General features: G+C 31.3%; 1 protein-coding gene across 1 annotated transcript in view; it reads left to right on the top strand.

Moving 5' to 3' along the window:
• The first annotated feature begins 1,409 nt into the window (after positions 1-1,409).
• The window catches only part of Upf1 (Upf1 RNA helicase), a 97,422-nt gene continuing 80,077 nt past the window's right edge, over positions 1,410-18,754 (top strand). Inside the window, exons 1-4 of the mRNA XM_035375232.2 lie at positions 1,410-1,920; positions 11,407-11,546; positions 17,532-17,621; positions 17,708-17,917. Coding sequence (XP_035231123.1) covers positions 1,738-1,920; positions 11,407-11,546; positions 17,532-17,621; positions 17,708-17,917 — 623 coding nt within the window. The 5' untranslated portion in view covers positions 1,410-1,737. The remainder of the gene's footprint in view (positions 1,921-11,406; positions 11,547-17,531; positions 17,622-17,707; positions 17,918-18,754) is intronic.

Below are 18,754 nucleotides of genomic sequence, written 5' to 3'. Positions count from 1 at the left end.
ACATCAATCCAAATATTGTGATAAAAATCGTGAAAGTGAAATGTCAGCGATTAATTGAACTCGTGAAACGAATGCACTACAAGATTTTCTACTATGTCATACATTTTTTTACAGCGAAATAAATGCAAATTTAAACGTAAACGACATACGCTCACATGCATGAAGATTTAGCGTCACAAGAGCAATAGAAGCTCATTGGTCCATTTTCGAAACCCCTCCCTCAGTGGCTACGCTGATGTGCGCTTATGAAATATGCTACCGGTACTGCATTGTCTGGCCTTGCGCTGTGGGTCAAAACATGGTTGATTGATCACGGTGGGGCGGCAGTAATCCCGTTTGGAGCCACAATGGTTGCATAAGGTCGGCAGCCGTCTCGCAGCGTTGTATCTGTTCACAGTGGTCAATGGCCTGGCATTTGTTTAATAATTAAAACAAGTCTTAAGATCCATTCGCGGCCAAACGGTAAAATATCTGAAAATTGCTAGATCGAGCATTGTTCAAATCCTCAAAGAAGTTCCTGCATGGGGGTTTTCGTGATTTTTCCCATGCATAATGTGGATACGAACCAGTTCCATTGAGAAAGCCTCTCAGGAAGGCATTTCTTTCTTTAGATGAACAGATTTCATATGCTTTGCCGCCGTAACCAAAATAATCCAGTCCAAAGCAATGTTTAAAAGCTACAAACAGACAAGAAACAGTTTCACAGGCGTGAAAAAATTCGCCAAATTTCCTACTTGGCGAAAGAGGCAATGACGTTTTCGGAACCTTTCGGTTTGCAAAATATTTGAATATAATGGATGTATATGCACATTTTGTGCTGTAGAAATAACATTGTGATGAATGAATCATGTCATGGTGAGTCTGTAAATGTTACTGTGTTTCCTGAGGTAAAAAAATTAACCATTTTAATGCAGAAAAATTAAATGTTTTCCCCTAACGGATCCCTATCCTCCCAAATGGAGTTGTGGCGCCTCTATTTTTCAATATTCACACTAAGCGAAAAAGTGCTAATAAAACAAAAGTGATATTCAGCAAATATTTATTAATAATATGATAAAGTATGCCATTTTGTTGATTCATCATAATTTTGAGGATGTATTTCATGTAGCAGCAGACTTTCTCAGTACTTGACTACATTTTTTATGTGATAATACGTGGCTAAATTTGCTTATGTTGAAAGAATAGGCAGACATTCGTCAACAAACCGCCTTAATAACTGTTCCAGTTCTGAAACAGATGCCTCAAATAAACCATACGTTTTAACGTGTTTTAGCGTGGAAATACTCAACAAATCCTTGTATCTAACAGGTTGAAGGAGTTTAGAACGGAGCAAGATTTTGTTTTCATAAATGGCACCTACTTCAACTTTAACTATTAACCTTCGGGGAAAATCGTAATTCCGCAGATATTTATTTATTAGTATTTTGTATACGTGTATGACGGTTAAAAATAAGATAAGCTAAAAATTATTTTAGTATTTTTTCTTCAGTGTATGCAACTCCGTTAATAGCTATTGACCATTTTGTAGTTGGAGGTAATTAAATGACGTTTACAAACTGTACTCAGCGCTAACGAACATAGCATTGCACAGTTGGATGTTAAACATGGAGGTGCGAAATTTAATGCACTTGCGTTGATAGTGTACAGTCAGTGTGTGGTTTGTTTGTGCGAAGCTGTGTTTTATATCGCCTTGCATTCGAAAATTTATATGCTTTTGCTTTATTATAAAATTTCGCAATGAGTGTCGATGCATATGGACCTAGTTCTCAAACATTAACTTTCTTAGATCCTGAAGAAGGAAATGATCTTTTGGGTGCTGATACCCAGGGTTCAGATTTTGAATTCACTGATTTTTCGTTACCTTCGCAAACCCAGGCTTCACAAATCGAGCAGACTCAGAGTCAGTCTTCAAGGAGCCAGGTGAGTGATGAATACTCGATTTCTTTTACTTATTTGATTAATTTATGCAGATGTAAATAAATAGGCTTAAAACTATCATCTGTGCTAAAGTAAACATGGTTTATAAAATTGGAAGTCTGTGTTTACTTATAGCACGTACATTTTTAGAATTGTTGCAGACTTATCAATATAGGTTTAGCCGTCTCTTTAATATCTGTAATATTAACAATAATGTTTTTCTAAATTGGCGTTTAATATGTTTTTCTTCGAAAGTATTTTGCTGTAAACAAGAAGGATGATTCACGATCATCCTTTATGTATGTAATATGGCTGCATATGAAACACAAAATATTACATTATTTATTGTAATCACATTTGCACAGTGTAAAAAAACAAGGTACTTTTGTATTATATAACCTTGAAAGAAAATCGAATAGAAGAACTTAACATCCATAGATTATGAATTTCTGAATATTGCTAGAAGTATTAAAAAAATGTAGAAAGAAACAACTGTTGAATAGAAATATGTAAAATATCTGTTCAAAGCATTTAATAAAGTAATCTAAAGAACCACTTAGTGGTGAAGGCAAACAAAAGAAATAAATGAAAGTTTCTTTGTTTGGTATGAAAGTAACATTGGAAGGATTTACAGATTCAGCAAAATGCTGGAATAAGAAGCAAAGCAGCATAGCATAGAGTTGTACACTGCAAAAAAAAAAGGGGGAGGCAGTTCAATATCTCCCGTTCTACTGGGCTGGTTAATGGAATTCTACTTGCGTTTTTCGTCTCGAAACCATGACATAGGATATGTATTAGATTTATATATAGCATTGTTTTAATATAGGTATTTTGACACAAAATCTGACTATTCCTGAAATGACATGCCAATTTTTTTTCATTTTTCAATTCTGCAACTAAAATTATGCCAAACTGCCAAGTTGTGTAAAAATTGTGCGATTAGTTTTTTTAAAAAGTCAGCGTTCAAAATTTATTGAATTTGGTATATATTTGTTATCGGTAAAATCCTAGTATACGGTGCAGCCTTGGCGCGATTTTGAAAATTATCGCCAACACCAAAAATGATCCAAAGAACGTCTATATACTATACATTATGTGTGTAAATACATGGTAAAAGTTTACAATTGGGTGCCCCTTGTTTTTTGGAGATTCTTTTTTGACGGCAAGATCGGCGTCAGGAAGACACAATTTCAAGTTGGCCGCTACACAAAACCAAAATAAAAAGTCAAAGAATTGCATAAACTGTGTGTCCATGTACACATCGATCTGTTTTCACTTAAAAAAACATCCCAGAATTGCACAAACTAGGCATTGCGCACTGTTTAAATTTGTCCATGTACACATCAATCTATTTTTATTTTAAAAAAATCAGGATGCTAAAGCAAAGTTACACTATCATGGTAACCAGAAATACGATTTCATCGCCAAAATTTTACAAAAAATTGTTGCTAATCGAAGGGGCACCCAATTCTACACTAGAACCAAATACATAATATATACTATATATAACTATATATATTTTTGAATGACTCGTTTACTACTCATCGTTTATGTCCCGTTTTTACTGCTCATCATAAAGTCGCCAAAAGCAGCCAAATCCCGTGTGCACCGGATACTAGGATTAAACCTTGTTATCTCTTTTGATTAAACTTTTTTGAGTGTTACTTTCACATCTCGAAATTTAGGTTCATTCCAAATAAAATTTGTGCATTTCTCATGATTTATTTTTTAAATAATTTTTTGAAAATATTTTGAATTATAACCTGTAAAATATTTACCATCATCTTAAAGTAGATGCATTTCTAAGCATACCTGCAAAAAATTAAGAGATTTTTTTATTCAAAATATCCTAAGATATATGTGAATTTATATATATTGCCACGTTTTGAAATTTGGCATATTTATTACAAGTGATAACAACAAAAATGTAGTTTATGCACTTAAAATTTTTTAAGGAGTGACTTTTTTTCTGCTCAAGGACAAGGGAAAAAAGGAAAGGAAAATAGGTTGCTGTAGATTGTCACAAAGTGAATTGTTCTTGGCCTAAACTGAAAAGAATTGCACCGAGATAAATTTTTTAATTTCTCACCAAAAATTGCAAAATTTAATATCTAGGCATAATTTGAGTTGTAGAATCGAAATATGGAAAAGAATTGGTATGTTATTTCAGAAAAAGTCCGACTTTGTGTGGAAATACACATGTTAGAAGAATGCTATATACAAATCTAATATATATCCCAAATCATACTTTCGAGTCATGAAAAACACAATTTTATCAATTGGTCCTGTGGAGATATAGCACTCTTTTATCTTTTGTTTGTGTGTGTGTGTGGTGTGCATAGCTCAATTTACATTATTCCAGCACATAGGACAGGAAAACATTTTTAAATCCATATGACTGCAGTTACAGATACATGGTTATTGAAAACTGTGTGCAAGAAATTAAGTGGAATTGAGAAATTTTGTATCCAAGAAATGTAAATTCAATTTTATTACATTGTATTTTTTACTTAAAATTTTTGTTATTTCCGTGCATTTTCTGTTTAACGGTTTTTCCTATGCTGCAAATTTTGTGCTTAATGATTTTGTTTTCCAATGGTGTTTATAACAGGAAAGTATCAAAATAAATTTAAACAAAATTAAAATTGTATTGAATGTATGGCCCATTTTCAAATTTTTCTTACATATGTTGTCTCTTTGAAGAAAAGAAAGAAAATTCGGAACATCTTGAGTATAGGATCCCATTGGTGATTTTTTGCCTTGGTGACCAGAAATTTCGCCATGCCATGGAAAAGCCGTTAAAATTGAAAACACAAGTTAGAAAGCAAGTTTTAACCAGAAAAAATTTTAGAATGTATGTTTAAACAGCAAATTTGAAGGTACATAAGTAAGTAGGGGCACATTTTAAGTAGTAATATTGAAAATACAAGTTTAGCCTTGTAAAAGCAGTTAAAATTGAAAATAGATGTTAGAATGCACATTTTAACAAGAAAAATTTTAAATACAAATTTAGAATATATATTTAAACAGTAAAACTGAAAATAAATAAATAACGGCATATTTTTAGCAGGTATACTGAAAATGCAAATTACAAGCTGTAAAATTGAAAATAGGAGCTCAGAATACATGTTTAAATTAAAAATATGAAAATAGGAGTTAAGAATGCATGTTTAAATTAAAAGTAAAGTTTGAAAATACACAAGTACATGGAGGCATATTTTAAGCAGCAATATTGAAAATGCAAGTTTTAAGTTATCAAACTGAAAACAGGAGTTCAGAATACATGTTTAAATTAAAAATAAAAGAAATGTTGGAAATTTAATAAAGTTTACAAAATCATGGTAAATTTACAAAAAAAATCCTATACCCTGCCCAGTTTATGTCCTTTACAATTTCGAGAAATTTGTTGAATACATCAATATTTTGCTCCTTCGAAGAAAATGACACTTTCTGGTTTAAAACACACGGGAATGCGACAGGATTGCCAAAATGGAGTATTCTATAGTTTACTGGGTTACCAGAAAAACAACCGTCCAAAAAGTGCACCAAGCCAAAAATCGCCAATGGGGTCCTATACTCAAGCTGTACCGAAAATTCAAGATAAATTATGGTTAAAGTTTAATTTGAGCAATGCAATGCATAAAGATGACTATAAATATATTTCTGCAATTCAAAATTTTAAAAAAAATCAATTAAAATTTTGAGGAAAATGCAGAATCACCTACTGCTTCGGGAGTTTCTCACTAACCCATTCCGTATACGACAGCTGTTTCCTAAAATTAATTACTTAACTGGTAAATAAAAGACTGACCGTATTTTTTTCTTTGGAAATATGAAATTCTTCTCCACCCCGTGGTTGAGAACTCTTGTTATATACAATCAAATCCTCTCAGTATAGAACATTGCCAGCTGGTATTTCATTGAAAAAGTCCACCATTTTTAAAATCACTGTCAGAGAAGTGTTCATTCCCAACCCAATCCTTCAAATGAATGAATAGATGAAAACTGGAAGAAGCCAAGTCCAAACAATATAAGAATGATCAAAAACATCCCATTTGAACTGGTGCAAAACGTCTTGTGTCTACCGAGCAGTATGAGGGTGAGTGTTGTCATACAAGGACACAAACCCAGATGTCAGGACATCGCAACATTCATTCTTAATGGCTCTTCTCATTTTCTTGACAGTATTGCAATGAATTTCAAAAATCATTACTGTATCATGTTTCATGAATTCAACAAGGAAGATTCCCTTAGCTTTCCAAAAGACGATGAATATAGCCTTACTCAGCTTGTTTGGGAAATTAGGATGACACTATCATTAATTGTTGTTTCGTCTCAATGCTCACATATGCCACATAAGTCTCATCACCAGTCATTGCTCGTTAAAAACTCTTCCCCTTCTGTGTAATACCAGGAAAGAATATCTAAGGCACAGCTCATTTGATTGGTTTTGTGGATCTCTGTGAGAATTTTCAGAGGACTTGACAAGCACAGAATTTCTGGTACCCTAATTTTCGAATGACTGTTTCATACAAAACAGTCCGAGAAATGTTCAGAAAATTTCGAGATTGTGAATCTGTAGTTATCATGAACGTTGTCCTCAATATCCTTGACGAGATCATCACTCGCTATAGAAGGCTTATCACTCCTAGGCACTACATCTTAACTCGTATTTAGGTCATACATAGCACACACTTAAAGGGTACTGCAGAAAGACATATTGCCCAAGAAAATGTTATTTCTCCATGGACCTTGCACTAATAAGAATTTTCAATTGCAGCACACATTTTGTGACATTACAATTAATAGATGCACTACTGTTTAATTCACTAGTGCATTTATTGACCAATACAATTTTAATTCACTAGTAAAGCTGGAAGCCTACTGAATCAGACTGAGCAGTATAACAAAAGGTACACTCTGACCACTATTATCAGCACACCACAACACAATGATGCGTACTTCCCAATTTACCCTCACAGTTTCTAACAACTTCTAAAATTTATTATCTTACAGAAATGGCCCAATGAGATAGCTCACTATTTAATAAAATACAGAACTACTTTTTATATACGCCTTCGCTTGGTGACAAATTTCTCGGCGAGAAACTCCAGGGTGCCATATTACTATCTAAATTTTTGGTACTTTTCCGTTTCACTGGTGCAAATCTTGCTGACACACAGTATACTTTATTACACACTTTATTGGAGACAACACACAGTATACACATAACACATGCTAACAAATATTAGTTCTAAGAATTTTTTATTTTGAAGGCATAAACATTTTAATATCGTTTAAAATTTTGTAAAAAGGCAGTAAGCTGGTTCATATCACAATACCCCAAGTGATCTCATCTCACGTAAACTATGCTACAAAAATCTAATTCTCTTGGTAATTATCTACATTAATTTCAAATTAAATCTTAATAAGGAATACAAGTTTGATTGCAAGAACTGTTTCAGTTCATACGAATAGCTTACTCAGAAATTATGTAAAACTGCAGTTCTTTACTTCGCTAGTGCATTCTTATTAGAATGGATGAATTTAACCCTTGACTTTTCCTTTTCTATATTTTCGCCTTTGGGTGAGCAGTGTGATTGCATCCTAATTGACTTAATTACCACAAATGGCCTTAGGACATAAAATTGAGAAATCTATTAAAATTTCTGGTTAATCTTTGGATTATGGTAACTTGGCGAAAATTTGGCGACCAGCCCTGCTACAGCAAACTGCTAGTTTTTGTTTGGATGCCATTTGTTTTCACGAAGTAAAGGCATTTTTTTTTTTACTGAACATTTTTTTCCAACAACAGATAGCTTAAGAAAACATTCCTTTAGTAGATACGGTAAAATCCTAGTATACGGTGCAGCCTTGGCGCGATTTTGAAAATTATCGCCAACTCCAAAATGACCCGTTTAACTACTCATCGTATATGTCCCATTTACTGCTCATCTTAAAGTCGACAAAAGTAGCCAAATCCCTTATGCACCGGATACTAGGATTAAACCGTAGATACTTTTGTGGCTGCCATCATAATTTAAATAAGGAGAGAAATGTGTGAAAGTAGTTTTTGTTTTTCATGTGTATTTGTATTTTCCTTTCTGATTCATTCTTAAATCAAAAATGGCATAGTGTTTCATTGCCAAGATGAAAATAAATTGGAGGCAGTTCCCAGAGAATAAAAAATTGTCTGCAAACAATACTGGTATTTTCCCTTTTTTATTTTTTTAAAATTTAATATGACAAAATGATACCAAATATCGCTCGAGATTTTTCTGTTTGGTAGGATCCACATCCTGCAACCTTTAAAAAATACATTTGATAGAAAAAATTATGTTTATAAATATATCCTAATTCCAAAGAAGATTAAAGATAAATTTACAGCTCTTGATAACAAGACATTAGTAAAATAAGTAAATAAATATAAAATAGAATTTATTATTTTACATATATATTACTATAATATTGTATAAAAAAGGTAATATCTAATATACATAGCTGTAGTATGACACAATACTCAAAGAATCTAAATGAAACTCAAAGGAAGAGCTCTGATGAGGAAGTGAAAAGAGCAAATAATCAAGACTCTGCAGGAACCAGATTTGAAAGAGTGAATAATGAAGACTCCTTCGGAATCAGATCTGCAGCTAGAAAGAACGATAAAAAGTGCGAATAATCACGACTTCAGAGGACCCAGATTTGCGACTAGTGTCGGAGTGCTGACAGCTGGGAATCCGAGGAATTAGTTACTATAATCCAGGAATTTGAAGAGAAGGGCTAGTTCATAGAGCTTTTCTACTCTGAAACATGAAGTGAGTAGTGATGATGTAGTCATGTTGACACAGTGCAAAGATGCAGTTCACAGCAAAAGGGAAATGAACATTTTAAGTTTGGGGGGGGGACAGCCTTAAAAAATCTGTGCATGATAAATAGCTTTAATTTAGAAGAGAAAATGTTTTACCATATGCATTTCTAGCAAGTCAATGATACCTTTTTATTTTAAAATATAGATAAAATATACAATGTTTTCTTAAAAGTTGCAGGTTTGTGCATTTATCGTTAAAAAATGAGGGGAAAAAACTATGACATTCATTATCTTATCTTCATACTAAGTGGGAGAATTTCATTACTCTTTCTAATAACAGCTTTTTAAAATTAGACCTCTTCTTTCAAGAAAAGCCCTTTAGTTTGTCATCGTTTTGAATATACATGTTAGTTTTTTCCCCTGCAGCTAAAGAAGAGGAACTGGTGTTTGACTGCCCTTGAAATCAATAGTTATTCAAAATTTATTTTAATCTAAGATTGCTTTTTATACCTAATTATAAATTTTAAATTGGCATGTTTCTCTTCTGATGTGATAAAATAACAGATATTTTTAAAATAAATATCTAACTTATACTTACATCTGTACACATACATTAAATTAATACATTTAAATAAATATAAGATCATTGTCCTAAGTTTGACTAAACAACTTTGCTCACATTATCTAAAGAGAATTACTTAATCTTTCAAAAGGAATGCATAGGAAAAAAGTCTTTTTATGTGAAATTACTTTAATATTCTGAAAGTTTTGTACAAATTTTCAGTGCATTATTGTTTATTTTTTTTAGTTAAGGCATATAGCAATATTTGTGTCATCATTTGTGAATTCTATTTTAAAATTATTCATATCTTGTATTGTAAAATCATTTGTATTCTGTTTTATTGTTCTTATCATCATTTTCATAATCAATATCAAAATGAATTTTCTTCAAGCTTAATTATGTAGTCTTTCAAATACACTTTGCATTATTTTTCTTTTCTTTGCACAGTATTTGATTTTAACAGTTTCTTTTGTGGGAATCCAAACAAGTGATTTTTTATGTCATCTTCAAAGGCACTACATAGAAAACATTCTCTGCAAATTTGTGCGTCCTTCATAGAATCCTGTCTTTGACATATATATTCATTTTTTTCGATAAAAGCAAATTGTTCTTTGAAAAATATGAAATCTAATATCCCTATCTTTCTCATTTCCATGAATTTCATGGCACTTTGCTGCAATGCAGGAAGGCATATTACATAAAAAATACTTTACAACAATGGTCTCAAACTTACATTGCACACGAGCTAATGCAAAATTTGAAAGTAGGACAGGCAGCAATTAAAAAAAAGTAGAGGGGCAGGATTTTTCTTTAACAAAACAAAATTTGTTAATTAAATTAAAAACTATTTACTAGGTATTTGCCAAAACATAGGATTAAAAATGCAAAGAAAAATATCAAATTTGTACTTATATTTTGCTTGAAATCTAAAAGTTGGTATCTGCAAGAAATTTCTTTTGGTCACAGTTTGGAATTCAAACAGACAGTGAAATATTAAAATTTTCGGATTGGCATTTATTCAACTAATTGCAATATATTGAACTATTAAGTAATTTATTTTTAATTTATACTAAAATACATGAAAGCTTTTCAAGAGTGACATAACTTAAAAATAAATAATGATAACCTATTCTCTTTTTTATTTATTAGATTTTACTATGATGCTACTAGATGATTACTATGATGATATTACTAGAACAGAAGAAATAATATATTTAAGTAAATTATTGCAAACATTTTTATTTTATACTATACCTTTCAGCTACAACATACTCTGAAATTTCTATTTTCATAAACTTTGTAGTCTTGGGAAATACAAAAATGTATCATCGCAAAGTTTACCACCATGATAATTTTATCAAAAGAACAAATATTGCTCTTATCATCAGGCTGTTTGGTTATCGGTCATTTTTTCTGCAAAGTAAATCCGACTGTAAGCAACAAATCTCGTATTTTTAAGAGAAAATAGTCAGCAGTCCAGTATTGAAAGCAGTGAATAAAAAGCTGTTGCTCAAACCACATTTCTAAGAGAATGAAACTATCATCAGAAAGCAATAAGCAATTAAAATTATGCTTTGTGGATGACATAATTCAAAATATACAAACCTCTTTGCCATTAGCTAATAAAGAGAAGAGAGAGAAAAAGGAAATTTGTTCTGTTGTGCCTCGCGAGATACATACATGTCAAAATAAGAAGAACGAGATGTGCGTGTATAATTAATAATATTTTATATCATATTTTCAACAGTCAGCAGTGCAGTATGCAAAGCCTTGAATGAAAACTTTCCAAAACCACATTTCTAAAAGAATGAAACTATTCAAAATGATGTGATTCCATCAAAAAAGATAAAATAATAATAATAATAAATCTGATTCGAATATTGAAAAAATCGCTTCGAGGTGCACTGGCTCATGTCTAGATTCACCTATGTACCAAATTTCGTAGCCCTGGCTCTATTTGCTTGTGTGCAGCACGAAGACACATACAGACTCTTTCTTTTATTATATGTACAGATAGTAAAAGATTTAAGAATAATTAATTGGAGATTTTTTTTAAATATTTGTTTGTATTATGAGTATATATTTTCACTATGTTAAGAAGCTTACTTCAAAATTATAGTTGAACGGGCCTGATTTGTCTCTTCCAAATGGGTTGGACAGAGATGTATGTTCTGCTACACAGAGTCTTGGAGAACTAACATTTCAGGAGGAAGAAGAAGATCAGTATTATACAAAAGACTTGCCAGAACATGCCTGCAAGTAAGTTTTCATTTCAAATGGGAAGTTATTGATTAAATATATGTGTTTGTTATTTGTTTCGTAGAAAGTCACTCTTTATTTTCTACGTTCTTATATGTAGGTCTGTTTTTAACAATTTAATTTAGTTAAAAAAATTTTTTTTTTTATCTCTAGCTTTTTGGTTTTTGTTAACTCCTTCATTACAAGTCTTGCCATCATTACATTGTACGAAACTGCTTTTAAGGCTGCTATCACACATCAGTTTGTTTCGAAAGAACAACTGTTTGAAACAATTTTTCTGCTTTGTCACAGTGGCCAATCACCACAGATCGTTTTGGGGTTAACACAAGGGAAACTGGTTCTCCATGACAAACAAGCTGATTGCATTTGAAGCTGATAGCTGTTTGGTTGAAAACGAACAACTTGCAATGGGTTTCGAAAGGAAATAAAAAAAAAATCATGCATCTTTCTTTCAGCAGTAAACCAGTCCAGTTCAGTAGTAAAACTGTCCGAAACAGTTGTTCATGTGAAAGAAATGCCCATGACTAATTTATCCAATGCCTCATAAACAAGGGGATTTTATTATCTTCAGTTTTATTACACATGATGAGTTTTATGCCATATTGGTAGTACAGTCAAAAGTCGTTAATCCGGACACCCATAATCCGGATCTCAAAGCTGACGCATAATGCGTTGACGCATGCGCATCATAATTACACATGCACATTTAATGTTTAATGGACGGTATAAGCTAAGCTAAAATTATCTAATTATCTATTTCAGTTAATGTTGCAAATTGCGTTGTTCCTTAATCTTCGAATTGGAACCGGCTTATTATTTTTTGCAGACTGTTAGAGCAATTTTATAAAAGTAAGTTGGAACTTTCCATTATGTCAAATAGAATTTCTGATGCTGGATCTACAAAGGGAAAGCAAGTTTCGATGTCCATCAAACAAAAAGTGGAATTGCTGCAAAAAATGGATAACGGCTCCTTTGTTTCTCTAACCATTCCGAAATCTGTTTATCTATTTCACGCTGCTCTGTGCGGGGAAGGGGGGACGTCGCGCAATGAACTGGAAGTTGATCTGTCAGCACTATCCTTATCTTCAGAGCAGATGTATTTATTTTATTCAGCTTATAACGTAGTATTTCATCTGATGTACTCCGTCTTTGATATGATTTAAATCAAATTCCTCGTCATTATAAATATCACGAATACAAATCAAATAGTTTTCTGGTTGCAATTTTATAATTTCAACTATGCCTTATGTATGCTTTACACATGCGCACGTTGAAAGAAATGTTTAATAAAGTAAACAAATAAATATTAAGCTTTTTTTTTTGTAAATTTTGATACCCTTTAGATCATAATTGCTCTTTATTTCATAAATTACAGTTTCATATTTTTAATTTTATAATTTCTGCATGTCATCTTACCAGATTTAAACTGATGATCTATAATCTGGAAAAATCGATAATCCAGAATTGCCTAAAGTCCTAAGTAAGACTTTTGACTGTATTTGTTTTTTATAAATTTTCAAGTCATAGTTCTTTTTTGTTCAAAATTAGTGCTTTTCTGTTTGTCCAGCATTCAAATTTTTCTGTGAAATTTGCTAAAAGGATACAGATAAATAACGAAAAAAAGAAAAATATGAAAAACGTAAAACTAATGAACTACAGCAAAATCTACGTCTATTCTTTCACCCACACTGACTGTTGAAACGCGTTGAAGGGCAATTATGTCACTAGTATGTAATTGCCATCAATAAGCAAGTTGTAATTATTTGCCAAATATAAAAATTATTTCAATAAAATAATACATGCACATACAACCCCCTGCCAAAAAAGATTAATCTAATTAAAACATTAAAAAAAATTTTTTTTTCATATTTTTAGTCTAATTGCTATCTTTAAGTTATTTACAATTGTTTGTTTTATGATTATGCTATATACTGTACTATATAGAAAAATATAAAGGCATCAGTGAAGAAAACTGTTCTTTGAAATTGAGGTGGGATTCCCTGCTATATATACTAATTTGAAGGGAACAGTACATTGCAACAGTTTTTTGCAACATTTCCTGGCTGCTTCATTATTTTGTTGAAAATGGTCGTCTTGCTCAGTTTTTCACAAAAGCTATAATTACATTTTATTCAGCAGTCATAAGTTATGACTTCAAATTATTTTTAATAATTTATGAAACATTATCATTCTCATGAGTGTGGGATAACTTGACTTGGGTTGTTTGGTTAGTACAGTCAAAAGTCTTTAATCCGGACTCATCGGGATTTTGGCGATTCCGGATTATAGATCAGTTTAAATCTGGTAAGATGGCATACAGAAATTATAAACTTAAAAATATGAAACCGTAATTTATGAAATAAAGAGCAATTATGATCTAAAGGGTATCAAAATTTACAAAAAAAAGCTTAATATTTATTTGTTTACTTTATTAAACATTTCTTTCAATGCGCGCATGCGTAAAGCATACATAAGGCATAGTCGAAATTATAAAATTGCAACCCGAAAACTATTTGATTTGTATTCGTGATATTTATAATGACGAGGAATTTGATTTAAATCATATCAAAGACGGAGTACATCAGATGAAATACTACGTTATAAGCTGAATAAAATAAATACATCTGCTCTGAAGATAAGGATAGTGCTGACAGATCAACTTCCAGTTCATTGCGCGACGTCCCTCCTTCCCCGCGCAGAGCAGCGTGAAATAGATAAACAGATTTCGGAATGGTTAGAGAAACAAAGGATATGCCTTTATCTATTTTTTGCAGCAATTCCACTTTTTGTTTGATGGACATCAAAACATGCTTTCGCTTTGTAGATCCTTTGGCAGCTCCAGCATCGGAAATTCTATTTGACGTAATCGAAAGTTCCAACTTACTTTTATAAAATTGCTTGTTACTTTTCCGTTTGGCCAGCGCAAATCTTGCCAAGCAGACAACATACAGTATACACATAAAAAATATTTTTAAAAAATATTAGTTCTAAGAATTCTTTTTTTGAAGGCATAAACTTTTTAATATCGCTTAAAATTTTATAAAAAGCCAATAAATAAAGACAATAAATTTGTAAAAAGACATTAATTTAAGAATTTACTATGCTTTCATGGTTCAACATCCTGATTCGCTGGTTCATATCACATGACCCCAAGCGATCTCATCTTACGTAAACTACTCTACAAAAATCTAATGCTTTCAGTAATTATCTACATTAATTTCAAGTTAAATCTTAATTTGGAACGCAAGTTTAAATGAAAGAAATATTTCAATTCGTACGAATAGCTTACTCAGAAATTATGTAAAACCGCAGTTCTTTACTTCGCTAATGCATTCTCATTAGAATTGATGAATTTAACCCTTGACTTTACCTTTTCTATATTTTCAGCTTCGTGTAAGCGCTGTGATTGCATCCTGATTGACTTAATTACCGAAAATGGCCTTAGACATAAAACTGAACTATCTGATAAAAATTCTATGTAATTATATGCCACTATTGAAAGAAACAATCAATCTGATAAGAAAAAGCTGCGACTTGTTTTTAAAATGAGGCGTAAAAGGTTACCAGTGAGAATATTCCATTTGGCATCGGTTGTACCATTATTGGCGACTTTATTGCTTGCGCTGGCAAAACGGAAAAGTACCAATTGCTCTAACAGTCTGCAAAAAATAATAAACCGGATCCATTTCGAAGATTAAGGAACAACGCAATCTGCAACATTAACTGAAATAGATAATTTTAGCTTAGCTTATACTGTCCATTATACATTAAACGCGCATGCGTAAACGTATTATCCGCATGAGTGTAATGACGCATGCGCAGAAAGTTTGTAGCGTTGAGGTCTGGATTATAGATCATTCCGGATTAACGACTTTTGACTGTTTTGGTATTTGCACTACTCAGACTTATAAAAATTTTGAATCAGTGCATATCTTTTGAATAAAGAGCACATTCCTGTATCTGATAAATTAATACAGAATTTATTTTGGACGAGTAAAAAGTGTCCCAAATCTCAAGAATTTTTTTTTTTTTTTTTTTTTTGCACTGGGGGCAGGGTTAAAATTATTTTATAATTAATTCTTTCTAGTACACGAGAAAATACAGGACTGATTAAAATAATATTTTGTTATGAAATAGTAGTTGGCCAAAGGAGATACCTAGGTTAAGCACTCAAACAATAAAAGTTACATTATATTTTGATATAAAACTGTTATGGTGCGTAGGATGTTTATAATAAGGCTTAGATAAACAATGTTCTGTGAAAGATAATTTCTTCAGAGAAATAATTATAATTGAATAGCCTAGAAATATACTTCATGTCTTAATGTGCTTAAATTTTTATAACGGTTCAGTTACTGAAAATAATGCTAAGTTTAACACATATCATTAAATATTCTCTACCATCTTTCTTTGCGATAATAAAACCTTGCCATGAAAATATGGTCAACTTGGTCAGTAAGCAACATCACTGACCATTTAGGGTTTACAAGAGCAGTGTGAAAATAGTTATCTTATTGAATGAATGTACTTTGGAGAAGCAGAAAGCTGCAATATAATTTTTGTGTTGCTGTTCCATTTCGAGACGAATGAATGTGACTGCGGCATTGTGATGTTGCAGCTTCTAGGTGCAAATAATAGAAACTATTCGGGACTATTAAATTCTCCTGTAGGATAAAGAACTAAAGAGTTTCACAGAATTCAAGAGATAGCTTCTTCCAAAGTCTTTTATAGTCTGATGATAAATGTCTTGATGTAGCTGGAGGTTATGGGGGGGGGGAGACAAAACTGGTTGCTACATTAATATTTCATGCAGTTGTATCATATTTCCTGACATATCCCTTGCCTTTTTGAATAAATTTATTGCTTGAAAATCAAGAGGGAAAAATTAAGTAAATAATTTAATTTCTGATGGACAAGGTTACAGTAAGAAAATAAATGAAAAGTAGTTATGTATAAACTACAGATAACCATCGCAATTGCAATACGAATGTCTAGTAATATTAACATTATAATATCTAGTAAGATATCTTCATTTGTACTCCCTTGTAACTTTAGTCACAGCCATTCTTAATATTATCAGTGCTATTCCTTCGGTCTCAAATCAGCCATAAATAATCAGAGAAAATTATTATACTGGTAATTCAGTGAAATCATAGACTGCATGTCAGTTTGTGTTTGCTTCATTGTGATTCGTAGGTTTATGTAATAGGCTATTGTAAAATTCAGCTGCTAGAAGGAAAGGGTGAACATGACCTTTGCTGCTAGTTTGCAAGGGTGTATCTTTGTTAGTAAGATAAAAACAATCTGTGAATGAATTCATTTTAAAATTTAGGAAAGATCATTGAATGCATTGACGAAGGGGTAAATTACATGAATATTTTTTAAATATTTAGAACCTGGTGCTAAAGCTAGAAGGAAAATGTGCTAGGAAATAACGGTATTTCTGTAACTTATTTTTGACCACCTTAGTGTATTATTTTAGAAGTCAAACAACAAAAAACATATTTCCTGACATTAAAAAAACATATTTCCCGAGTGTTATATTTTCAAATTTTCACCGACTTCTAAATTAATATTTGTTTGACATGTTATTGTATCTTAATTACCTTAGTGTATATAAAGCTCATTTTGTTTCCATATTGATATTATTAAATTACTAATTTTAAAATGACAGACTGTAACACATTCTGATTTTTAAATTGCTAGAAAATTATTATAAATTCAGAAATAATGAATTGAAAAAGTATTACTGTGGTTTTAAAGCTTTTATATCAGAAAATAAAAACCTAATATACAGGCTGACATCTGTATCTTATGAAATTATCGACTTTCTGAAGTTAAAAGTAAATAATTTTTTTTTTATCTATAGGATTTTGGAAAAAAAAAAAAAAAAAAAAGAGAGAGAGAGAGATTTATATGTTTTAATTTTATGTATGTGTGTTAAATGTTTATCATCATAATAAATGTTAAATTTGTATTTTTAAGGTACTGTGGTATTCATGATCCAAGTTGTGTTGTTCAGTGCAACATATGTAAAAAATGGTTTTGCAATGGAAGGGGTAATACATCAGGAAGGTAAGTTATGAGTTTGGTTTTATTTCTGAAAAAAAATACTCTGCATTAATTCTGGAAAAATATATCTTCTAAAATTTTTTTTTCAGCCACATTATAAATCATCTAGTGAGAGCTAAGCATAAAGAAGTCACTTTACATAAAGATGGTCCACTAGGTGAAACTGTGTTAGAATGCTACAGCTGTGGATGTAGAAATGTTTTTGTGCTTGGATTTATACCTGCTAAAGCTGATTCTGTTGTTGTTTTGTTGTGTCGTCAGCCATGTGCAGCACAGAGTAGTTTGAAAGATATGAATTGGTAAGTTGAGGAGTTGGACACCCGGGTTTTTCCCCATTAGTTTAAAAGGAAGTTTTGAATTTTCCATCAGGAAAATTAATTCATTAATAAATATGTAGTCATTCATTAATAATATGTAGTTTGTTAATATGTGATTTTTCTCACATGTGTAAAAAAGTGAAAGCTGTGAAGTTACTTAAAAAAGAAGCTAATTAAAAAAGATAAAATATCTTTATTAATTTTTAACCTTCTTCTGAAAGTATAGATAAACTTTTAGAAGTATTATTTTTTGTTGTACCTAGCAGTTTTATGTGGTTGGTTATGTTTTCTAAGCTTGTTAAGATCATAAATTCTAATTTGTCTCTTATTGTATTTGAAAGTGGATCACATATTAACATATTAAACTGACAACTATTCTACTTTTTTTTTTTTTTTTTTGTGTGTGTGTGTGTGTGTGCTGTGTAAAATACAAAATATTTAATCACGTGCCAATTAATTCAACTTGTATCTTTAAAGGGAATCTGTAAACACATTTAGATGCTAGATGTTAATTATTATATACCATTAAAAATACATCATTTGTTCCATTCTGTCATAATTTAATAAAAGAAATTGTAGAAATCTTAATTGGGAGACATTTTTTTTTCAGTAAATGTAAATGGAATGGCAGTCCAAAACATTTAAGAAATGAATGCATTTATATGTATAGAATATAAAAAAGGAGAAAAAAGCATTATGAAAGCAAAAATTTAATGAGTTATTAATACATATACAGTCAAAAGTCTTTAATCCGGACTCATCGGGACTTCGGTTTTTTACGGATTATGGATCATCAGTTTAAATCTGTTAAGATGGCAT

Source organism: Stegodyphus dumicola, chromosome 2 (genome assembly GCF_044657685.1).
Source record: "Stegodyphus dumicola isolate Sdum_Otavi_A_Nest chromosome 2, ASM4465768v1".
NCBI lineage: Eukaryota > Metazoa > Arthropoda > Arachnida > Araneae > Eresidae > Stegodyphus > Stegodyphus dumicola.
This window is presented reverse-complemented; position numbering and strand designations above follow the sequence as displayed.